At 41.3% G+C, this 26,483-nt stretch overlaps 1 protein-coding gene across 2 annotated transcripts in view; it reads left to right on the plus strand.

Annotated features, from left to right (window-relative positions):
* Positions 1-26,483, plus strand: part of pch2 (pachytene checkpoint 2 protein) — a 27,792-nt gene continuing 1,309 nt past the window's right edge. The window contains exons 1-9 of one of the 2 annotated variants that reach the window (XM_076207033.1): positions 1-237; positions 6,009-6,174; positions 6,352-6,537; positions 11,190-11,295; positions 15,478-15,599; positions 16,429-16,619; positions 16,962-17,115; positions 18,666-18,778; positions 21,265-21,422. In XM_076207033.1, the coding sequence (XP_076063148.1) occupies positions 95-237; positions 6,009-6,174; positions 6,352-6,537; positions 11,190-11,295; positions 15,478-15,599; positions 16,429-16,619; positions 16,962-17,115; positions 18,666-18,778; positions 21,265-21,422 (1,339 nt within the window). In that variant the 5' untranslated portion in view covers positions 1-94. The remainder of the gene's footprint in view (positions 238-6,008; positions 6,175-6,351; positions 6,538-11,189; positions 11,296-15,477; positions 15,600-16,428; positions 16,620-16,961; positions 17,116-18,665; positions 18,779-21,264; positions 21,423-26,483) is intronic. The other variant, XM_076207034.1, reaches the window with a different exon arrangement.

Here is a 26,483-nt window from a genome sequence, read left to right on the forward strand (position 1 = left end):
CTGGATAAACTAAAATGCAAACGAAAACAAAACATTAGGAAAACCGATTTGAACGGGAAGTTTATATCAAATTTCGAAGTTGTTTCGTGTCTAAATGGCTTCTGCCATAGATTTAGTACATTCCACGGCAGGAATGTCCAATGAAGTTTCTCACCATGCAAGTGGCTATCCTGATTTTGAAGTACCAGAAAATTTAAAGAAAAATGTCCATGTGGAAATAATGAAGAAAATTAGGAGGTGGGTTTTAACTTTTATGACTGTAAACAATGTTGATGCACAGAGGCAAACACTATTAATAGTAATAAATGTGAACAGCGTAAAGTTTACCGAATAAGATGTGATGAAAAAAATCAACATTCGAATTTTCAATATGATAATCATAATATTCTCCATTTATAATATAATTATTTAAGATTCAGGTTTCAAATTTCTTGGGACAGAATAGTGGATGTAATTATTATTATAAGGCTTTCCCTCCCTACTCTACTCTCAGTATGTAAAATGTTGGTAAGTCAGAGAAACTACTATATGAAGGCAAAGGCTTTTTTGTACAACAATGGATTGTATCATTGTTACTGTAATTCCAGTATTACTCAAATATATTTTTCATTTCTTCCTTTTTTTTATCATTTGAAAGATCTAATTTATGCTATGGAATGATTAGGTTTAGGTTAGGAGCTATTGGACAACATATGTTTCATGTTAAATATCTCTCGTTGTGTGAGTCTGGAAACTTACCCAAGCTTTATCAAATATGTGCCTGATAAAGCTTGATTCCTTAATGAGCAGAACATGTACCAATAGATATTTTATCCTTACACTGCTTCTGACCCAGGGCAGTGGACAGGGTGCAGGGATGACCCGTCATCTAGGAGGTGCTAAGATGGGAGGGAGGGTGGAGGGGTGTGGAGTGTTTTTGGGGATGAAATGGGTGGGAATGTTTTTGTGCCATGTCCTTTTTGGCTACCCCCCTGGTAAGGGGGAAAAAAGCATTGGTATATGTATGTACATGGATGATGGTGTTTTTCATGACTTTACTTGTCTGCAGTTGCCTTTCTCTTTCAAATTGCTCACTAGTAGACTGATAAAAGTTAGAATAATCATTTCTAGAGTGCACATAATAGCAATATGGTATTTTAGTTGGCTTCATACTTTCTTACACACAAGGTATGCAATTTAGACCATGTGAAAGGAGGCATGTCACTGCAGAATTTCCTCAAGACTTGTCTTGTAGGCTTTGGCATTAACCACTTCAGTACAAGTCAAATTCTCGCACACGGCATTGGTTGCCATATGTGCGATGCATCACACTACTTGCATTATAGAATATAAAGTCACTGCTGTATTACTCATTCTCTTGTACTCTGAGTAATAATAAGCACTGAAGATCAAATCAGTTCACAGAATGTGGGGGTAGCTCATGTACAGCTACAAAAAATATATATAATCAAGAAGCCAACACTGGCATTCTCATGTACCCACTCGAGCCTCATGATTCCTACATAGGCATCATCGTACCAAAGTGGTTAATACCATGGCTAATCAGGGGACACACCACTCTCATAGCAATGCCTGAGCCTCAAGCATTGGAACTGGTCTGTGATTGTGTTTGTTGTCACTCCTCATGAGATTGGGCCATGTGGGATTAGAGACTCATCTGGGATGTTGTCCCAGAATTTGTCTAGCCTCTTCTTGAAATCATCTGTGCTGAATCCTATTAAGTCCCTTATCTCTTCTGGGAAATAGTTGAAGAGTTTGGGTGAAGCTTTCTGCCTGGATCGTCTAGCTGGTTTTAGACCTTTTGCCAATCCTATCAAACCTGTGGTGGTGTTTCCCTTGTATACCACCTCTTTCATTTTGTGATGGGTTTGGTGCCATGCCCTTCAGGACCCTTCAGATATAAATCACTGTATAGCACTTTCTGCATCTCTGCCATGAATAGAGCTCGAGGATTTTCAGCCTTTCCTAGTAGTTTAGGGAATCCCCAACTAACCTCCTTGTGAATACCTTCTAGACCTGTTCAAGTTTTTGTATATCCTTAACTTCATGTGGAGACAATAGGTGACATACATGTTCCAGCTTTGACACTAACAGGGTCTTCCACAGAGGTAGCAAGTGCTCAGGCTTCCTGGTCTTAAAGGTGTGGAGGATCCACCCACTCATTTTACAAGCAGCACAAGTGGTGTAAAATTAAAAATTCTTGTTGAATACCATGTCTTCACTTGACCATTTGTATACTGCCTCTAAATCTTTTTGTAATCTTTCAGAATCCTCTCTGGTTGTAATTTATTGATAGATCCTGGTATCATCCATGAATGAGGACACTTGAGATGTTCTTACCTCTTGGTCTGTGTCACTTATGACCAGGAAGAGCAGTGGGCCAAATACTGAACCTTGTGGCACTCCAGTAATTACCATTAGTCATTTTGACTAGGCTCTATCCACTATTACTTTCTGCTTTCTATCACTTAGGAACTAATGGAACCATGGTCCCAGTTTTCCACTGATCACCCTATATTTCACTTTCTGTAGCAGCACCCCATGGTCTACAGTATCAAATGCTTTACCAAAGTCTAGGTAGATGACACCACCATTTCTTACACTGCTCATATTGTCTATAATGTTGTGGTGGTTTAGGAGTTGGGAAAGGCATGACTGTTCTCTCAGAAGCCTATGTTGTCCCAGATTGAAAAGTTCTCTAGATTCTTCCTAACTACTCTCTTGAACACATTTTTTGAAGTGTGAGGTGAAATAAATGGGTATGTAGTTAGCTGGAAGGCCTTGTGATCCACCTTTAAAGATGGGAGTGATTAGTCCCTCTTTCAGTTTTGTTAGTATGACACCCTTGTCCAGTGATTTTCTCCAAAGTAGAAGGATAGGGGTAGCTAAGTTTACACTTTGAAAACACTGCTGGTATGTCCTCTGGCCCCCCTGATGAGGTAATTTTTATTTCATCTATGGCTTCTACTATATCATGGCCTGAAACTGATATCACTGATAGTATCTGCATTTACACCATTATCTTGGAAAAATTCTCTGGGGTTCACTGTTGATTTTTCTACTATTTGTTCACTGTACGCACTTTTTTATTGTTTTCCTAACATGTTCACAATTTTTTTTCTGAATCCTCAACTAGTTTTCCGTTTTGATCCTCCAATGGTCCAATTTTTACACAAGAATTAAGTTTCTTCTTGGGCATATACGTAGAAGTATTTTTGATTGTTCTTTGTGGCCTTTAATGCTTTATCTTCTTCATGCTGCCTCTCTTTTTCATGTGATTCTTTCAGTTTAGTTTCTGTTTCTTTCACTTTAGTCTCAATGTTCTTTCTTCCACTACCAGCCTATTGCTATTGACAATTTCCTTAGTAGTTTTGTTCTGGCTCTCATGAGAACTTTCAGTCCCTGGATATTTCATTTTTGCTGTTTAATTCTCTTTTATGAAGAATTTGTTTCTTGCATAAATTTTTGCACTTGTTCATGAAAAACACTAGCATTTCTTCAACAGTTTCACAGTCACTCATCGTAGCCCAGGTAACCCTTACTAAATCTTCACAGAGTGACAGCCAGTTTCTCTCACTGAAAGAATTTAAGTTTTTCAGATTCTTTTCTGAGTGAGTGGAGAATTTTGCTCTTTATGTTGACTTTAATAGGTTGGTATTGACTTCAATTAAATTATGGTCTGACATAATTGTTTTACAGATGTGTACACTATGTTTTAGTTTATAGTCATTGGTAAAACTAAGATCTAACACATTGTTTATTCATGTTGGCTCCCTAATGACCTGTTCTAAATGGTTATTATCAGCGAGTCTGATTAGTTCACTGACATGGGCTTGGTCACTGATAGTTCCCTAACTTATGTGCCTAGAAGACCAACTGATTATATATACATATACCAGTAGCTGTTTCCCCCTTACAAGGGAGGTGGCCAAAAAACAAAGGCATAAAATCCACTCCCACCCATTCCATTCCCACATACTCCACTCCCATTCATTCCCCTCCCTCCCTCCCTCCCTCATATCCTGGTTCCTCCGGGATGATGGGTTATCCCTGCATCTCACCCACTGCCCTGGGTCAGAAGCAGTGTAGCAAGACAGCACATCCACAGCAAGGCCACTTCATCCCTCTCCATCCCCTCATTTAGAAAAAGAGAAGACAGGGAGAAATCCTTCAGGCTGCATCAAAATATCATCTGCACTTACTCTCTCACCCCCCTATCCCCCACCCACTCCTTTCAATGCATCATCCATACACAACCATTCTCCATTCACCTCTATCTTCTGTTTTATCCCTTCCTTCCTCAACAGATATTCCCTTTTTTCCAGTGCCCCTTTTACCCCATTCATCCACCTCATCCAGTCACCCCCTCATGTTCACTCCTTCCGCCTCTCCCTTCCACACCTCTTTTACTAATCTTTCTTCACTCATCCTTTCCATGTGTCCAAATCATCCCAATACTCTTTCATCAACCCTATCTCCCAACTCCCTTTCCACCACCGCTTTCCTACTTGCCTTGTTTTTCACTCTATCCAGCCTAGTAACCCCTATCATACTTCTCAGGCACCTCATCTCAAACACATTCAAACTACTCTCTTCCTCTCTTATGTTCCATGTTTCTGCCCCATACAGCGCTGTTGACACAATCACTCCTTCATACAATCTCTTAGCATCCATTACCAAATGTGTATTTTTTATTACACTTTTCAATCCCCCAAGGCATTTACTTGCTTTTCTCAATCTACATTCTACCTCCACCCTTCACTCCTTCCTTTCCTATCACATTCACACCCAAGTATCTAAAACTATCCACTTCCTCTATACTCACTACCAATTTGTTCCCACATTCTTCCCTTGTGCATCTCATCACCTTTTAGCCACATTTATCTTCAACTTCCTTCTTATGCACACCTTCCCAAACTCTATCACCAACTTCCTTAATCCCTCCTTTGATCCTGCCACAAGTGCAGTGTCATCAGCAAATAACAACTGGCTTATCTCCCACTTGTCTCCATTTTCTTTAACCATCCAATCCTGTGATGCTTCCAATGTTGTTCTGTGAGTTTTGTGTATTTCATGTTATTTGAGATGCATCTGCTTCCTCTGAAATTTGTGTGGTGACATCATCATTGTTGTTCTGTGTATTATGTAAACTGAGATACGTCTACTTCCTCCTCTTGAGGTTGTGTTGGGGTACGTCTATCTTGGTGGTATTCAGTATAGACTGCTATGTATTCGGTATGATCTTCTATGTTCACAACTGGTTAGTTTTACCTCAGTGAGTTTTGGCAAATGTAAAAGTGACTTCCCATTACATGTATGAGATGATAACATAGAATGCCTATTCTGCACTAGATTGGAATGCTCAGCATTGGTGTATTCTCTACATAAGGGCAGTCAGTCCAATGCAGGAGACCCACAGCACCCAGGTAACCAGCAACAGCCAACAGATTGGCCCATAAGTCACTCAAGGAAGAAATATTATGTTGTTTGGTAATAGCTAAGATGGGCAGTGTAAGATGAAGTATTCAGTATCTTCTGTGTGATGGTTGCATCTGGGGCAGTTTATATATATCATCAAGCCTATTCTGTGTTAGCACTGTCTAAATGCTAGATATTGACCCAATCACAAGCATTCCAGTATGGTTCTTGGTTCTCTTGGTCATTATTCCACCCTCAACCCACAGGGAGTTTGATGGTTAGGTTTTGTGATCTGAGTGTGAATATGTATTTGTGTGGTATAGATGGTAGATTGTTGTAGATGTTTTGAGTTTCAATTCATCTAGTTGTGCTCATGTGATGTAATGAGACAGGTGAGTAGGATTGAGGGGTCTTGGATAACTATATACCTCTTGTTTGCATGTGATATTCTAAGAGGAGGGTTTTGGTTTTTATGTGCAGGTGCTCTTAGGGTGGTTTTTATACATCCTCTTATTCTCTATGCTTTAAATTGTATAGATCACTCTCACTCTTACTTTCTCTCTGACTCATTATATGCCAACTCTTTTCAGCAAATGGCCTAAAGATTTAATCATCGAGACTGTAAAAGACATGATGTTGAATGGAGACCGAACAATCAAGTTAGAGAACACAATAACTGAATTTTCTAATCCAGCATTGAAAGAACATATACATGTCATCAAAGTATGTGAGTTGGATGATTCTTCAGAAACTACAGTAAGTAATCATTATCTTATGCAGATCAGATTTTCCTTGTGTTATTCTAATATTAAAGAAAAAATTATATTAAGAATTTGAACTTGAAATGCTAAAGAAGACATATATTTATATGTATATCTTAGGTAAAGGTTGCGTATGGATTGTGTATAATCTCTAATGTTATATAATTGCCAGACAATCCATGTAAACTTCGCTAGGTTACACTTTTATGTGTACCACATGGAGAACGGTGGACCCGATGTAGAGGAGCTGGATGGTGATGGGAATGACTCTCCTGCAGCGACACAGTGGTTATTACCATCAACAGATTTCTATAATCTTTGGGAAACCCTTATTTATGATGAAGATATAAAAGGGAAGGTATGTACAGTATATTTTGAGTTTATACATGAGCACATGAATGAAGGATATAAGTAAGATCAAGAGAATACAAATGACAGCAACCAAACTGCTCCCCAGCCTGGTAGATAAACAATATGAGGAAAGGCTGAACATACAAGATCTGCCAACTTTGAAAGATTGAAGAGAAAGAGGTGATATGATTATAGTATTTAGGTCACCAAAGTGACAGAAGTGCTTTAAGAGGTAATGGGAACAATTTAAGAAAGACTACATGTTAAGGATGTGAAAAAATAGTTTTCCATGTACATACATACATACATATACCAAGGCTTTTTCCCCCTTACAAGGGAAATAGCCAAAAAGGAAAAGGCATAAAATCATTCCCACCCATTCCATCCCTGAATACACTCCACACCCCCTCCACCCTTCCTCTTATCTTAGCACCTCCTGGATGACGGGTCATCCCTGCACCTTGTCCACTGCCCTGGGTCAGAAGCAGCGTTGCAAGACACAGCACATCCACAGCAAGGCCGCTTCATTAAATCGGCGACCCCCCCCTCTCCGTCCCCCCATGCATAAAAGGAGAAGACGGGGAGAAATCCCTTCAGACTGCGTCAAATTTTGCTCCCACATACTACCTCACCCCCCCATCCCCCACCCATTCCACCTCATGCATCACAACCTCCTCCATATACAACCATTCTCTATTCACCCCTGTCTTCTGTCCTCTCCCATCCTTCCTCAGCAGACATTCCCCTCTTCCCCAAAGCCCCCTTTTCCCCATCCATCCACCTCATCCTAGGACGTCCCCTCATGTTCACTCCCTCCACATCTGCCTTCCATACCTCTTTTACTAGTCTTTCTTCACTCATTCTTTCCATGTGTCCAAACCATCCTAATACTCTTTCATCAACCCTATCTCCCAACTCCCTTTCCACCCCTGTTCTCCTCCTCACCTCCTCATTTCTCACTCTATCTAGCCTAGTAACCCCCAACATACTTCTCAGACACCTCATCTCAAACACATTCAAACTCCTTCTCTCTTCCTCTCTCATGTTCCATGTTTCTGCCCCATACAGTGCTGTTGGCACAATCACTCCTTCATACAGTCTCCTCTTAGCATCCATTCCCAAATGTCTATTCCTCATTACACTCTTTAATCCACCAAGGCATTTACTCGCTTCTCTCAATCTACATTCTACCTCCACCTTCACTCCACCTTTTCCTGCCACATTTGCACCCAAGTATCTAAAACTATCCACTTCCTCCAGTCTCTTCCTTAAGGGGGCCGTCACGCTCGAAAACAAACTTCATCAATTATGATTGGAATTTCGTGAATTTTTAGTATGTTATATATACATATACTGAGATGTTCACCACCAATTTTCATATCATTTGGTTGAAAAACAATGAAGTTATTGATAAAAAAAACTTTTTTTGACCAATTACAAGCTTTCTATCTCCTCTTTTATCCATTGACTGAGCATGCTGAAAAAAATACCACAAATGCTCTATAGCAATACCTAAAAAATTATTGTACAGTTTTTGGAATTTCCTCTTAGTTTAGGAGAGATTTTTTTTTTTCAATGATGTCTTTTTATATATATATATATATATATATATATATATATATATATATATATATATATATATACTATATATCGACTTCTATAACAAAAAAGTTTGCAAATTTATTCAGCTCCCAAATGATCCAAACCCCATTAAAATCGGCCAAGTAGTTACGGAGATAGAAAAAATGTAGACAAAAGGGTAGTTTTGAGATATTGAGCTTTGAAGTTCAAAATACATTTCGCTGGATTTTTTATATATTTCATTTAGATTTTTTTTCTCTGCGACAATCTTCATGCATTCTATGTCATTCGCATGTTATAAAGTGTAGGTGGTACCTGGTCCCCCCTTTTACGAGGTATTAGTAGCTCAGAAGACGAGGGTTTCAGGAGGCACCACCTCCCTCATTGTCGCCAGGTTCACTTACTAGAAAGCTCCCGGCTGGAAATCGGAGCTGAACGATAGTTTTCTCTTCCCCTTTCTGGTCTTTGGTGTCCTTTTCCATTCTGTGTCTTTGTCTTGTTCCTCAAGTGCTTTTGTAATGATGGGATTGACTCCAACCAAGTGAGAAAGAAGATTGTGTCCTTCCGAAGTTATGATCAATGACAGTCGCTCTTGTGACGAAAAGCACTTGGAGCGTTTCATTTGAAGAGGCACGTGATGGTACGTCACGCATGCTCGATGTTTGTGGTGACGTCATTTGAGAAAAGAGGATATGGAGGGGTAGAGGAGTGCAATAATGCGCGGTCAGCGTAGCCAAGCCCGGGTGCACGCAGCAGCACTGCTATGAGTCATCTCCAGTAATAACCAAGGCAGAAGTACACTCTTAATAATTTGATTCAGTTTCTTAGCTTTCATGAAACACACGTTTCTTCTTCGAATGTTTAGGCATTCTTGAAATGATTATAGCTTCAAATAAAAGTAAATAAAAGTTCTCCAAGGAGTAACAATTCGCTTTCTCCGCCTACTCACAATAATTCTCTCAGTTTGCTAACGAGTGCGAAGTGCTATCCCCACGTGTAGGACAAGTTTCCAGCTAGTCTATATTAGTGAATAACAAAATACATCACATTTGTGCCATTTTTATTGCGATGAAATAACTTAGTCGAACATATGTGCAGCGAAGGTGTACTGGGAAGTGGGGGGGGTGTCAGAAAAATAGCCATAACTCCTTTATTTTTTGGTATTATGCTGAAATATTTCAGGATTGGCTTGCCAAAGGCCACTAGATGACGGAATTTTTTTTTCGAATATTTCAATTTTTTTCGGAAATTCATCACCAGACTACTGCCACTTTCACCCCTTGTACATCTCATCACCTTACTTTTACCCACATTTATCTTTAGCTTTCATCTATCACATACTCTTCCAAACTCTGTCACTAACTTCCTCAATCCCTCCTCCAATCCTGCCACAAGCGCAGTGTCGTCCGCAAACAACAGCTGGCTCACCTCCCACGTTTCTCCATTTTCCTTAACCATCTCCAATCCCTGAACCACTACCCTTGCATTTACCTCTCACACTACCCCATCCATGTATAAGTTGAACAGCCAGGGTGACATAATGCATCCTTGACGAAGTCCCACCTTTACCTAGATGCATAAATACTTGGAATAGCTTAGATGATACAGCTGAAGCTCAAACAAGACGTGAATTCAGATCTAAATATGATAATTTGAAATCAAGGATATAGATTACGTTGGAACTGTATATGAATTTGAGGCTAGGTATGATATTGGAGAGTTGGAGACAAAACCCAACAAGCATTGCTCCTTAACTTTATACTATAATTAGGTAAATATGTGAGGTCAGTATTGTTATTCCCTTCAATATGGTATTGTACTCTAGATATTTTGTTCTGGATAATATATTCAGCTTTGGGGTGGAAACCAGTCTGTCCCCTTTGGTTTAGAATTGTGCTCCTCAGCTTGATATGATAATATATACTACTAAATGGCCTTTTCCCTCTCATAAGAGGGTGGCTTAGTCAAACCATACACCTCTCCCACTCCCATCTAAACCCATTCATCATCCCTCCCATCTTAGAGCCTCATGGAAAAAGGGTCATCTTTTTCACCCCACCACACTACTTGAATCAAAGGCAATGCAGTGAAACACAACAACTCCATAGTTAGATTACAAGAAGAATATCCCTCTAGGTCACATCATTCCTTCATCCACTTATAATCTTCCTCCATTCTCTCCTATCTTCTGCATTCTCTCTTCCTTGTTCAACAGACATTCATCGTTCATCCAGTATCCCCTTCACCCCATCCATCAACCTCATTCTTGTTCTTCCTTTCAAGTTCACTCCATTTGCTTCTGTTGCCTTGAGTTTCACCTCAAACCACTGCCCCCATTCCCTACCCTAACACAGGTTCTACTACTTACATAAAAACTTTTGTCTGCCCTCAACAGCCTTCCCCTGGTCTCATACATCTGCAACATGCCTTTTGGTCAACCCTTTTATATGCCTTTGCCAAATCTTCCAAACCAGATTTGTTCTGGTGTTTGAGTATGTCAGAGGCCAGAATGCCAATTGACATTGCTTTTACACTATTTGTTTGTTATTGCATGTAGGGTGGCCTTCCATAAATCCATGTTGATTTGGGAATGTAGGTATGTGTGTTTTCATTCTTTGCATTAGTTTGGGTATAGTTGAGAGTAGCAAAATGTGTCTAGGATGCTGTGATCACTGGCAGTTTGGCTTTGGGATGGGAGTCATAAGTGTTCTTTTTCAGAAGCACAATAACACTGGCTATACTAGTAAGCAAAGAGATAGGTAAGTGTGTTGTAGAGTGGAAGGAGGTTTCTTCAAGGTTAATGTGGATGAAGGTGAAACTGGGACGGTAGATATGGGTCTTTGTAAGTGCATATGGACCTGGTACTGAGAAGAGTGTAGAGGAAAGAGAGGATTTTTTAATAGATTTGTGCATAGAGGGTTTAGGGAGAAATGTCATTGTAGTGGTAATTCAGGTCACACAGTGATATCCCAACAGACTCTGTGTAGATAAAGTTGACTTGTTTCATTTCATTCCTACACTCTTAGATAGTATTTTTGTGTCATTAGTACATTGTAATATTGATTGTTCTTCTTTCAGCTGCTGAACTTTGTTAGTACAACTATGCTGTTTTCTGACCGAAATGTGGATAGCAATCTTATAGCTTGGAATAAAGTGGTTTTATTACATGGACCACCAGGAACAGGTTAGTTTCAAATTGTGAACTAAAGCTTAATATTAAGTGTACACAGAATATTAAATGACACATTATTGATATTCAAAATGATTCCATCAACACTATGATGCACTGGGACCAATGAATGGTATCTGCTGTTGGTGGTCCTGCAAGATGGACATCAAAGAGGATCATCTCCCAGCAGCCCCTTTTCAAAATATGTAAACATATTCACCTCCATCTAGAGGTGTAGCCTTGCAGGGCAGTCAACTTCAGATATATTTCCTCCACCTTTTCAAATAGGAAAGCTTTCCTCCTACTGTTATAAGCTGATGACATAGGAACTGCTCCATATTAGTACAACACAATCAATCCACAAAGTTTCTTCAAAGAGAAACTAGGACTCAGGGACCATTGCCAGCCACTGTGGTGCTCTGGGTTTCCAGTCTGTAAAACTTGAAGTAACACTTAGTATTACTATTGTTGTTATGGGCTAGGAGGAAAGCTGTAAAGAGCAGTCAAGAGTTTATATGAGTGTAGTAGAACCTTTGTTAGAATTAGAAATGGAGAGAGCAAATGGTTTTAGGTAAAGGTGGGACTTTGCCAGGGATGTGTAATGTCACCATGGCTGTTCAGTTTATACATGGATAGGGTGGTGTGAGAGGTAAGTGCAAGTATAATGGGTCGGGGATTGGAGATACATACATACATATACCAAAGGCTTTTTCCCCCTTACACAGGGAGTAGCCAAAAAGAAAAAGGAATAGAAACAACTCCCACCCATTCCATTCCCTCCATATTCCACTCCCCTCCACCCTCCTCCCTCCCTCTTATCTTGGCACCTCCTGGATGACAGGTCATCCCTGCATCCGGTCCACTGCCCTGGGTCAGAAGCAGTGTTGCAAGACACAGCAAAGAAAATTGAGAAAAATGGGAGATAAGACAGTTGTTGTTTGCTGACAGCACTGTGCTTGTAGCAGGATCAGAGGAGGGATAACCTCTTCGATACAGTGATGCTTACATAGATGTCATGAGGTGCGAGTGGGTAGACGAGGATGACGGCATCGGCATCTTGATTGTATCTATTTTGTAGCTGTAACTGAATGACCCCCAAATTCTGTGAACTGGTTTGATCACATTTTCTGTGTTTATGATTACTCAGAGTGGAAGAGAACAAGTAATACAACAGTCTTTACATTTTATGATGCAAGTAGTGTGATGCATTGTACATTAGGCATCTGATGCTGCACGCGTGAATTTGACTCATATTGAAGAGGTTCAGGAAATTAGTGACAAAGTTTGGGAATGTGTGCAAAAGAAGGGAGTTGAAGAGAAATGCGGGTAAAAGTAAGGTGATGAGATGTACAAGGGGAGAGGATGGCAGTAAATTGGATGCAAGTATTAACAGAGAGAGGCTGGAGGAAGTGGATAACTTTAGATACTTGAGAGTGAATGTGGCAGGAAAGGGAGGAGTGGAGGCGGAGGTAGAATGTAGATTGAGAGAAGCAAGTAAATGCCTTGGTGGATTAAAAAGTGTAATGAGAGATAGACATACGGAAATGGATGCTAAGAGGAGATCATATGAAGGAGTGATTGTGCCAACAGAACTGTATGGAGCAGAGACATGGGACATAAGAGAGGAATAGTGTAAATGTGTTTGAGATGAAATGTCTGAGAAGTATGATAGAGAAGGCTGAGTAGATTGAGAAATGAAGAAGTGAGGAGATTGGGGGTGGAAAATGAGTTGGGAGATAGGGTTGATGAAAGAGTACTGGATGGTTTGGACACATGGAAAGAATGAGTGAAGAAAGATTAGTAAAAGTGTAGAAGGCAGAGGTGGATGGAGTGAAGATGAGGAAGCAACCAAGGATGAGATGGATGGATGGGGTAAAAAGGGCTCTGTGCAAGAGGGGAATGTCTGTTGAGGAAGATAGGGGTGAGCGGAGAATGATTGTGTATGGATGATGCTGTGATGCATGGAAGGGATTAGGGAGTAGTGTGAATGATATTCTGATGCAGCCCAAAGGGATTTCTCCCCATTTTCTTTTTCTGCATGAAGGGATGGAAAGGGGGGGGTTGCCAATTAAATTAAGTGGCCTTGCTATGGATGTGCAGTGTTTTCCTGCATTGCTTCTGACCCAGGGCAGTGGGTGAGATGCAGGGATGACCCAGGAGGAACCAAGAAAAGAGGGAGAGATAGGTGGTGAATGAGTGGAGTATGTGGGGATGAAATGGGTGGGAGTGGATTTATGCCTTTGACTTTGGCTACCTCTCTTGTAAGGGGAAAAAGCCCTTGGTATATCCATGTATGTATTGTTATTACATACATGTGTACATATACCAAGGGCCTTTTCCCCCTTACCAGGGTGGTAGCCAAAGTCAGAGGCATAAATCCACTCCCACCCATTTCATCCCCACATACTCCATTCCCATTCACCACCTCTCCCTCCCTCTTTTCTTGGCTTCTGGATAACAGGTCACCCTTACATCTCACACACTGCCCTGGGTCAGAAGCAATGCAGCAAGACACATCACAACCACAGTAAGGCTGCTTCATTTAATCATCAACCTTCCCCCTCTCCCTCCCCTCATGCATAAAAAGAGAAGACAGGGAGAAATCCCTTCAGGCTGCATCAAAATATCATTCACACATACTCCCTACTTCCCCCATCCCCTATACACTCCCATGCATCACCCCTATACATTCCCATGCATCACAGCATCATCCATACATAATCATTCTCCACTCACCCCCCATCTTCTGCCTTCTCCCTTCCTCAACAGACATTCCCCTATTTCCTAGTGCCCTTTTTACTCTATCCATCTCCCTCAATCCATCCACCTCTACATTCTACACTTCTTTTTCTAGTCTTTCTTCACTCATTCTTTCCATGTGTCCAAAGCATCCCAATCATCTTTCATCAACCCTATCTTCCAACTCCTTTTGCACCCCCATTCTCCTCCTCACCTCCTCATTTCTCACTCTATCCAGCCTACTAACCCCTACCATACTTCTCAGACATTTCATGTCAAAAACATTTAAACTCTTCCTCTCTTATGTTCCATGTTTCTGCCCCATACAGTGCTGTTACCACAATCACCCCTTCATACAGTCTCCTTCTAGCATGCATTCCCAAATGTCTATTTTTCATTGCACTTTTTAATCCCCCAAGGCATTTACTTGCTTCTCTCAATCTACATTCCACCTACACCTCCACTTATCCCTTTCCTGCCACATTCGCCCCCAAGTATCTAAAGTTATCCACTTCCTCCAGTCTCTCTCCCTTAATACCCACTTCCAATTTGCTGCCATCCTTTCCCCTTGTACATCTCATCACCTTACTTTTACCTACATGTATCTTCAATTTCCTTAATCCCTCCTCTGATCCTGCCACAAGCAGTGTCATCAGCAAACAACACCTGGTTTATCTCCCATTTTTCTCCATTTTCTTTAACCACCTCCAATCCCCGGCTCATTACACTTGCATTTACCTCCCACACCACCCCATCCATGTGTAAATTGAACAGCCATGGCAACATGACACATTCATGGTAGTCCCACCTTTATCTCAAACCACTCACACTCTCCATTTCTAATTCTAACACAGGCTCTATTACTCTCATAAAAACTCTTGATTACTCTTTACAGCTTTCCTCCTATCCCAAATATTTGCAATACCTCCCACACTGCCTTCCTGTCTACCCTGTCATAAGCCTTTTCCAAATCCATATGACCCAAAAAAACATTCTTACCTTTTCATAAAGCTTTCTCACATATCTGCCTTAGCACAAAAATCTAATCCACACTGTTCCTTACCAATTACTCCCTCTGTTCCTCTCCTAATCCTCACAATTAAAACCCTCCCATAAGCCTTTCTAACTACACTCAATAAATTATTCCCTTTGAAACTACTGCACTCACACTTGGTAGTTGCAAGGTAGTTAGTAGAAAGGTAGTTGCAGTGTGGGGGCACTAAGAAAATGAAAATGATGAATGAGGAGAAATAAGATGAGGTGAAAGCAGCTATTAAAATAATGAGAGCAGGTAAGGCACTTGGGTTAGATGGGTGTCATGTGGTATTGTTATTATTATTATTATTATTATTACTATTATTATTATTATTATTGTCTTTGTTGTAAATTTTTTGGAAGTCATCATTGTGTACCCATTTGATCTGTTTCTTCTGGACTAATGAGAATGTATGGTTACAGGGAAGACGTCTTTGTGTAAGGCACTGGCTCAGAAGTTAAGCATCAGACTTGAGGGTCGCTACAAACAAGGTCAACTCATAGAAATAAATTCGCACTCCTTATTTTCAAAGTGGTTTTCAGAGGTATTATTTTTCATTTTTATTTAATCTAAGTGGATGTGGGACAGATGAGAGCAAAAGGGAGGAGATTGGTAGAATGTTTGTGAGAAAGATATGTTAACATTGGGTAAAACTAAACTGAAAAGGAAAAGATAAATTTGAGTTTGGGAGTGTAGTAGGTAGAATGCCAGGAGTGGAGAAGAGAAAGGAGGGAGGCAGAGAAGTGCTGAAAGTGAGTTGGATGAAAAAGGGTAAGAATGAATACCAGGTGAAACTGAGAGAGATGTGGAATGTAGTGAAAAAAGAAAAGGAAATAGGGATCAGAAGAATAATGGATGTGATTCAATGTGATCCTGCAAGATGGACACCAGAGCTTCCCATTTTCCAAGCCTGCCAGTTCCCTCACCTACATCAGGAGGTGCTTCCCTGAGGGGCTGGCATTTAATCACTGGACTGGGTCTGGCATTGTTGCCAGTTGCCATGGGACTGCAGTTTTCCCCCCTAGTTAACTTTTTTTTCTCTCTCTCTCTCTTTCTTTCTCTCTAACTCATTCCATATCTGTCTCACCACAATTTTTGATCTACATACCATTTTCCTATGCTAAACCCTTATCTTCCCTAATTATTTCCTCTCAATACAGACCCTTACAGCTTATTGATCACACTCAATAGACTGATCCCTGTAAAACTAATGTATTAATACTTATCCCACTTTCCCTTGTACTGTGGAACTATGAATGCACCTTCTTCCAGACACCTCATTCATCATATGTTCTGGTAAAATCATTGGTGTGATTTAGTCCGTGTCTGGTATTCTATTACCTTGTATCAGTCCTTATGTTTTGTCATTTCAGAGCGGTAAACTCGTCCAGAAAATGTTTGATAAGATCACTGAATTGGTGGAGGATCCCCAGTCATTTGTGTGTGTTCTTATTGATGAAGTGGAGAGTCTGACCCAGTCACGAACTGCCACTTCAGGAACTGATCCAGCTGATGCCCTCAGAGTTGTCAATGCACTTCTCACTCAGTTGGACCAGATCAAAAGGTAAATCATATATAGCAGATGACATTATTAGTCATGTGACAAGAATGATATATATATATATATCACTTAGACAAAATATTGTAGCACATTTGTAAATAATAATCACGAAGAACCCACAGTTGGAATAAAAGGAAACTTTAGAAGAAATTGTAACTTCTATATTTCGGCTAATGGCTATAGCCATTAGCCGAAATATAGAAGTTACACTTTCTTCTAAAGTTTCCTTTTATTCCAACTGTGGGTTCTTCATGATTATAAATATGAATATATATATATAAGGTAGAGGACAAATTTTTGATCACCTAAGGAGTCATTTATACAAAATTAATTTATATATTTCAGGTACCCAAATGTACTGATCCTAACAACATCTAATGTATCAGGAACCATCGACCTCGCCTTTGTTGATCGAGCTGACATCAAGCAACATATTGGACTTCCTTCTCCTGTTGCAATTTATTATATTTATCATTCATGTATTAAAGAACTTATGAAGGTAAGATCATCTTTATCTATATCTGTTTACAGTATATGTATATATGGGCAGAATTCTGGATCACAGATCAAGTGATTGTTGCTGTATACGTATATACCAAAGGCTTCTTCTTCTTCTTCTTCTTCTTCTTCTTCTTCTTGGGTTAGCTGAGGCAGAGTATAACCTCACCCCTGAACCCATCTCACACCTATCAAAACCAATACATTGCCTTTTTTGTCTTATTATCTTGTGGTTAAAGGGTCATCACTGTCCCCCACCACACAGTGAAAGCCTACATTTCTCAGTATTCAAGAACTTCTTGAAATAGTCCCCTCCATCTCACACATCCCTCTCTTCCATTATCAACTATCCATCTGCTTCCTTTACCCATTCCTCCATGCTTGACCTAACTCTGTGCTTTTTCATTTCCTTCTAAAACACATTTTTATTCCTTTCATATTCTTAGATAAACACCTACCCCACTGCAAATACACTCTCTTGGCCTCCCTCATCTCGCACTTCACGTCCATCCTCTTACTCTGTACCTTTCATATGTTTCCTCATTTCTTCTTTGGAACCATTCCTTTTATTCATCCTATTTTCTGTTGCTACTGTCCTCTCTTCATCTTTCAACTACAGTCACCCCTCCCCCAATGTTGCTCCATGAACTGCAGTTTCACATATTAGAGGTTCATGTATTGAGACACTCGCTGATGGCAGGGTAAAGTTTCATGTACCCATGGCAACATTGTTACTGTGCAGCCTGTGCATATTTAGATTTTTGCTTGCCAGAGATAAACAGGATGCCTGTTTTATTTAGTGCTTTTCAACAAGTCATAGTGAAATAAACCAGCATTTCAGGACTATTATTGCTGACAGGTTTTCATAATTTGTGAGTGAACATATGCACTCTATTTGTGTACGATAATATTGTGTGTTGCTGCAAATTAGTGAACATTTTCACCAGCCAGGCCATACAACTGACAGTTTCCTCAACTGCTGTTTTGCTGTTAGCGCTGTCATTCAGGAACAAAATACCCACATTCAGGGAGGGGTGACTGCATTAATCACACTTCCTTCTGTTCTCACCTGGTCTCATTCTTCACACCTGTATCTCACATTTAATACTTTCCACCTATAAGCACCACAATTCTTTTCCTCTTTCCACTTTTCTCCTCTGTATTTGCTCTCTAGTTTTCTTTTGATACACATAAACTTTTATTATCAGTTTTCATTCCTCTCTGCACAATATACTTCCCTATTGTTCCAATCACCACCTCATCTCCTACTCCAGCATTTAAATCCCCCAACACAAATACATTCACATTTCTTCCAAAACTCTTTTCGCCTCCTGACTTCACTACCAGGGCCATATGTACTTGCAAAACCCATACCTCCAAATCTGTTCTTTTATTATGGATGCCTAATGTCTGATTACATTTGTATGTTCATACACACACACTTATATATGTGTATGTCTGTTCATGTCTCATCACTTATCTTTAAAAATGAAAATTATAGAGTAGTAAATGAGTGTAATGTTACAATTTCTAATGTAATTTGTATTTCAGAAAGGAGTAATAGCTCCTAGAGAAACAATATTGACTTACAAAGAACTCAAAGCCGTGGATTTTGCAAACAATGAAACGACTACATTAAGTAGTGAGTTATGGAAAACATCAAGGTATGTCTGATAGAATTTTGAAGATGTATTATGAGAACTTTTCAATCTTTCATTAATTAATTTTGCTGATACATAACTGAGAATCATCTCATTGTTTTCATACATACATATGCCAAAGGCTTTTTCCCCCTTATAAGGGAGATAGCCATCATTTTTTTCATACACTAGAAAATGCTATTTGGGAATGGATACTAAGAGGAGATTGTATAAAGGGGTGATTGTGCTGACAGTACTGTATGGGCCAGAGGCATGGAACATAAGAGAGGAAGAGTTTAAATGTGTTTCAGATGAAATGTCTGAGAAGTATGGTAGCAGTTATAAGTTTAGATAGAGTGAGAAACAAAGTGATGAGGAGGAGAGCAGGGTTGGAAAAGGAGATGGGAGATAGGACTGATGAAAGAGTATTGGGATGGTTTGGACACATGGAAAGAATGAGTGAAGAAAGATGAGTAAAAGAAGTGTGGAAGGCAGAGGTGGATGGAGTGAACATGATGGGGAGACTGAGGATGAGATGGATGGATGGGGTGAAAGGGGCATTGAGCAAGAGGGAGATGTCTATTGAGGAAGAAAGAGAGAAGACAGAAGACAGGGGTGAATGGAGAATTTTTAGATCAGTGGTTCCTAAACTTTTTTTTTTCAGTTTTACAATTATACATGCTAAGTTAACCTTAATCCTAATGTCAGGCACCGCAATGTATTCTTGATTTTATTTTATTTTATTTTTATTTTTTTTGTCACCCCTCCATTACCCCCGAAAATTTGTTACCTCCCCCCAGGGGGTACTTTACCCACAGTTTGGGAACCACTGGCATAGATGATACTGTGATGAATGGAAGGGAGTGGGTGGGGGGATGGGGGATGGCTATGTGTGAATGATATTTTGATGCAGCCCAAAGGGATTTCTCTTCATCTTCTCTTTTTCTGTATGAGGGGACAGAGGGTTGCCAATTAAATGAAAGCACCTTGTTGTGGATGTGCTGTGTCTTGCTGCATTGCTTCAGACCCAGGGCGATGGGTGAGATGCAGGGATGACCCATCATCCATGAGGAACCAAGATGAGAGGGTGGGGGGTGTGGATGGGAGTAAAATGGGTGGGAATGGAATCATGCTTTTTGACTTTAGCTACCTCCCTGGTAAGGGGGTAAGAGCCTTTGGTGTATGTATGTATAAAGTGCTATTTAAAGATACTGTTTTATTTCCTCACAAATGAAAGCTTTACTTGTATATAGTCTATCAATCAATGTACCAAAGACTTCTTTCCCCTTATAATGGAGGTAGCCAGGCTTGCACCCATCCCTCTCCCATTAAGTGTATGATAATACATTGTATACAATAATGATATGCACACATGTACACCAAAAGTCCTTTTCCCCTTATAAGGGGATGCCTAAGTCAAAGCATACACCCTGCTACACCCACCCCATACTCATACAAAACTTTCATCACCCCTTCCATCTTAGTACCTCATAGATGAAGGGTCAGTCCTGTCCCTTGCTACACTGCTTATGTCTAAGGCAGTGCAGGAAGCCACAGTGCTTCCCTAGTATACATAGATACATTTAGATACTTACACTAACTGCCCTCTCCCCATAAAGGGGATGGCTCAGTCAAAGCATACATCTACTTACTACACAATTGAAACTCATTGAACACCCCATCTGAAGAGTCATTTGTGTCCCTTATCACACCACTCAGGTCAAGGGCAACACAGCAAGGCACAGCACACAACAAGACCTGAGAGCTGGATATGATTTACTCCCATTACTTCATCATGTGGTGACCCCCCCCCCCCCCAACTCTTCATCTACCCAGAATGATTTATGAAGCAGTTGAGAAGAATATTCTATTGGCTGCATCATCCCCTTTCATCCATTCACACTCTCCCCCTATTCATTCTTATCTTTTGTCGTTATGTCCCCTCAAATTCATTCCATCCACCTCTGCTTATCGTTCTCCATGTATCCAAACCATCCAAGTATACAAACATACATATACCAAGGCTTTTTCGCCCCTTACAAGGGAGGTAGCCAAAAAGAAAAAGGCATAAAAACCATTCCCATCCATCTCATCCCTAAATACACTCCACTCCCCTCCACCCTCCCTCTTATCTTGGCACCTCCTGGATGATGGGTCATCCCTGTACTTTGTCCACTGCCCTAGGTCAGAGGCAGTGTCGCAAGACACAGCACATCCACAGGAAGGCCGCTTCATTAAATCGGCAACCCCCCTCTCCGTCCCCCCTTGCAGAAAAGGAGAAGACGGGGAGAAATCCCTTCGGGATGTGTCCAAGTGTACTTATGAATAATTTCTTCATAGACATTGTGCCATGGCACCAACAACCATGCTCCAAGCAGCACAAATCAGATTTTTCTCGTTCACCCCAAAACATCTGCCACTTCACTCCTTTAATACCATTATTTTCTCATTTAAGAATTCATTTCATAGGTAACATTTAAATGTAGCAATAAATCTGTTGTCTTTTGCAGGAGAAGTGAGGGACTGAGTGGTCGAACACTGCGCAAGATTCCCTTCCTAGCCCATGCTATGTATGTCCAGTCCAGTTCATCTAATTTATCCACATTTCTCTTTGCCATGATGAGAGCTGTTGAGCAGCAGTTTGAAGATCGGGAAAAACTCGGTAATAGTAAAGAATGATTTGATCTATAGAAATATTAGTATGTGGTCTTTCTATGTATTATCCAAAACTCATGACCATCTGAGCAACCAAAATAATGTTCAACATGTACAGTATATACATTGTGGTAAGACATATGTCTGTCTGTCTATATACCAAGTTTTTTTTTACACCATACAGGGTAGGTACCCAAGTCAAAAGGCAAGTACTCACTCCCATCCATCACCCTTTCCTCCCTCTCATCTTAGCCCCTCATGGATGACGGGCCATCCCGGTTTCCTGCCCATTGCCCTGGGTCACAAACACAGCAAGGCCACTTCACTTTATCAGCAATCCCCCATCTCCATTCCCTCATGCAGAAAAAAAGATGTGGAGAAATCCCTTCAGGCTGCATCAAAATATCATTCATACATAACCACTTCCTAGCCACCCCCTCCCTCCCTTGCATCACAGTATCATCTATACACAGTCATTCTCCACTCACTTCTATCTCCTGCCTTCTCCCTTCCTTACCCATATAGCTACTGAAAAAAAATCAGGCAACATACCCAAGCTATTAGCATAGAAAAAATGTACCTAGTTATTTTGTGTTTCTCCTTCTATGCATTAAAATTTTTCTAGTTGTTCATGTCTGGCATCTTTCCATGCTATAAGTAAGCCATTTATTGTCACCGTTAGGCTGGTAGTCTTGTCCCCATGTTGGGCACCAAAGGTTAGGCTGGTTTGGAAGCAAACTGTGATGGAGAGAATGAAGGAGAAATAAGAAAAGATGAGGTGAAAGCAGTTATTAAAATGAGAGCAGATAACACACCTGGGTTAGACGGGTGTCACGCGGAGTGTCTAAAGAAGGGAGGTACAGTGATGGTGGACTGGCTGTTGAGGTTGTCTAATGTTTGTCTAAAAGAGGGTAGAGTGCTGGAGGACTGGAGGAGCACCTGTATAGTTCCACTTTACAAAGGAAAAGGGGACAAGTGTGAGTGTAGTGGTTTCAGAGGGATCAGTTTGTTGAGTGTAGTTGGGAAGGCTTATGGGAGAGTTTTGATTGAGAGGATTAGGAAAGGAAGAGAGGGAGTAATTGGTGAGGAACAGAGTGCATTTAGAACAGGGAGGGGTTGTGTGGATCAGATTTTTATGGTAAGGCAGATATGTGAGAAAGCTTTAGGAAAAGGTAAGGATGTTTTTTTGGGCCTTTATGGATTTGGAAAAGTCTTATGACAGGATAGACAGGAAGGTACTGTGGAAGGTATTGCAGATATATAGGGTAGGAGGAAAGCTGTTAAGAGCAATCAAGAGTTTTCACAAGAGTAGAAGAGCCTGTGTAAGAATCAGAAATGGAGAGAGCGAGTGGTTTGAGGTAAAGGTGGAACTTCACCAGGGATGTGTCATGCTGCCATGGCTGTTCAATTTATACATGGATGGGGTGGTGCAAGAGGTAGATGCAAGTGTAATGGGCTGGGGATTGGAGATGGTTAAAGAAAATGGAGAAAAGTAGGAAATAAGCCAGTTGTTGTTTGCTGACAACACTGCTTAGCAGGATCAGAGGAGAGATTAACCACTTCAGTACGGGCCAAAATCTCGCGGGCAGCATTAGATGCCAGACATACGATGTTTCGTCATAATACTCGCATCTTATAAAATAGTCACCGCTTATATCAATCGTTCTCTCTTTCACCCGTGAATTTTGATAACCATAGAAAATGTGATGAAGACAGTTTAGAGAGTATGTCATTATGCTGGGGCAACTACAATAAATATAATCAAGACGCCGATATGGCAGCCTCGCGTATCCACTTGCTCCTCATGCTGCCTACGTAGGCGGCACTGTATGGAAGGGGTTAAGGAAGTTAGTGACAGAGTTTGAGAATGTGTGTGAAAGAAGAAAGTTGAAGATAAATGTGGGTAAAAGTAAGGTGATGAGATGTACAAGGGGAGAAGATGGCAGCAAATTGGAAGTATTAAGAGAGAGACTGGAGGAAGTGGATAGCTTTAGATACTTGGGTATCAATGTGGTGGGAAATGGAGGAGTGGAGGTGGAATGTAGATTGAGAGAAGTAAGTAAATGCCTTGGGGAATTAAAGAGTGTAATGAGAAATAGACATTTGGGAATGGATGCTAAGAGGTTGTATGAAGGAGTGATTGTGCCAACGGCATTGTATTGGGCAGAAACATGGAACATAAGAGAGGAATAGTTTAAATGTGTTTGAGATGAAATGCCTGAGAAGTATAGTAGGGGTTAATAGGCTGAATAGAGTGAGAAACAAGAATGTAAGGAGAAGAGCAGGGGTGGAAAGGGAGTTGGGTGATAGGGTTAATGAAAAATCATTGGAATGGTGTGGATACATGGAAAGAATGAGTGAAGAAAGATAAAAGAGGTGGATGGAGTGAAAATGAGAGGGCAACCAAGGATGAGATGGATAGATGGAGTAAAGGGGCCATTGGGAAAGAGGTGAATGTCTGTTGAGAAAGGAAGGGAGAAGACAAGATGGGGTGAGTGGAGAATGGTTGTGTATGGATGATGCTGTGATGCATGGAAGGGAGTGGGTGGGGGGATGGGGACAGGGGAGTGGGTATGAATGGTATTTTGACACAGCCTGAAGGGATTTCTCCCCATCTTCTTTTTATCTGCATGAGGGGATGGAAAGGAGGGTTTGCCCACTAAATGAAGCAGCCTTGCTGTGGATATGTTGTCTTGCTGTGTTGCTTCTGACCAAGGGCAGTGTGCAAGATGAAGGGATGACCCATCATCCAGGAGGAGCCAAGAAAAGAGGGAGGGAGGTGTGGTGAATGGGAGCAGAGTATGTGGGGATAAAACGGGTGGGAGTGGATTTTTGCCTTTGACTTTGTCTACCTCCTTTGTAAGGGGGAAAAAGCATTTAGTATATGTACGTGTATTTAGAAATAAATGTTGGGCACCAAGTAATGATGGCTCACTTTAAGTGCCAGAAAGGTGGGGAGAGACAGTGAGGGAGGTGACAACTGTGTGTATTGTGTCCCAACTTGGTCAGCTGGCGGGGGAGTGAGGAAGAGGTGAGAAAGCAAGGAGACGGTGAGCCAGGTTCACTGTATGATGCTCCGAGTCTATCTGAATCTTCAGCATTCATCCAACCTTTATATACATGACCTGTGCTCCTAATTGGCATGAGGTCAAATTTGATGCCTGGGAAGTCAGACACAAAGCGTTTTCATGCCAGTGACTCGTGAAAACAGAAGGTATGAATCCTTCAGCGAATTCAGTCTTCATCATCATCTGGCTGGCCAAGCTACAGGTTAGTCATTACTGGCAGATGCTGGTGTTGCATGTGTGTTCCTTAAGGAGGCTTTGTCAAGTCTCACAGCCAGGTGGCACAAGAGTCTCCCATGGGACCTTGCAGGTCAGTAAGGTTGTGGGGCAGGTAGAGAAGAGGTGAGGAGGGAAGGTGTGAGGACAATCTTCTAACACCCCTCCCACAGAAGTCGAGGCTAGAAGTGAAGTCGTGTGGAGCCTCAACTAAAAATCGTCAAGGGAGTTGTCCTCGTGATGGGGTTGGAACTTGAAGGCAGGGGTGGAGCTGACCATCAGACTACAGGGGTAGCAGCAGGTGGCAGTCTGTTTGCCACAGGGTAGCAAGCCTCGAGGCGCTCAGCTACTCCCATGGGACCAGAGTTGTCCTTTACATCTTGAAGAGGTTGGTGTATCTCAGGAGGTTGCTCAGGGGATATTGTACCTGGATTGTGTCTCGGGATCACGTCATATGGTTGAAACATCTCCCTGAAAAGGTAGACACTTGAGAACGGTCGTGGTTAGCGGGTGGGGCATTAGGTCACCCAGGGCATTGTGGACGTGACAGTCGAGGTTGCTCGTTATTAGCTTTACTGGAGTTGAGGTACAGGACTTTGTGATCACCATTGAGAGGTGGGTGGGTCAAGGTGGATGCTCACAGCTCTAGTTTGCTAAGTGATCTTGTGGTGGTGGCAGTAGGCTACAAATATACCTATGGTAGCCGAGAGTGTAGGCAGTTGAGCTGGCAGTTGGAAGACAACCTGGCAGGCAGCAACAGCAGTTGAGCTGGTGGGCAGGCAAACTGGCAGTCATGCTGGCAGGCAGCGGCACCAGGCAGTCTGGCAGACAAGTGGCGGCAGTCAACTGAGAGGCAGCAGTGGCAGACAATCTGGCAGCAGTCAAACGCCAGATAGCGGTGGCAGGGAAGAGGTTAGAAAGCAAGATGGCAAGCCAGGCTCATTGTATGATGTTCTGAGGCAATCTGAATCTTCGGTATTCATCCAGCTTTTATATACATGGGCAGATCATGACCCATGCTCCTAATTAGCATGAGGTCAAATTTGATGCCTGGGAAGTCAGACACAAAATGTTCTCATGCCAGTGACTCATGAAGACATTCTTAAACGAATTCAGTGTTCATCATCACATGGCTTTTATGGGGCTGGCTGAGGTGCAGGTTAGTCATTGCTGGCCAATGCTGGTACTACACTTGTGTTCCTCAAGGAGGCTTTGTTGAGTCATGCAGCCAGGTGGCGCAAGCATGTCCCATGGGACCTCTTGCAGGTCATTAAGGGCAGAGAAGAGGTGAGGAGGGAAGGAGGTGTGAGGACAATCTTCCTAACAGTCATGCTTGATGTATTTGAGTGTATTAATGATGCTCTGACCTCTAGTGCCTATAATTACTTCTTTTTTTCGTCTTTCTCTTGTTCCTTTTCTCTCTTTCTCTCACTCAAGTATTAATATTGTTAGTTCTTTACTTTCAATTGAAGAAAGGGCCCTATCTTGGCCTGGAGGCAGATGTTCCATAATGGAAATTTATGCTTGTTCTGGCCAGGACAAAAGAACAATTATGTACCTGCTTGCAGCAGTGCATGGGTTCCCACCAAATGTTGTTCTGTCCTACAAACCTATCTGGTAGGCCACAGAAGACCTACTACAAGGGAAGTGACCAAGAACCCACATTTGACAGCCTCTGGATTAATTCATTAAACTCACCCACATGGGTATAGAGAAGGCTTAAACAGAGTTGAAGTGCTTGGGATGTGTTGCAGATGGAATAAGAAGTTTGTCAAAAGCAGTCAAAAGTATTT

This window comes from Oratosquilla oratoria, chromosome 23 (genome assembly GCF_046742065.1).
Source record: "Oratosquilla oratoria isolate Oo_2021 chromosome 23, ASM4674206v1, whole genome shotgun sequence".
NCBI classification, from domain to species: Eukaryota; Metazoa; Arthropoda; class Malacostraca; order Stomatopoda; family Squillidae; genus Oratosquilla; species Oratosquilla oratoria.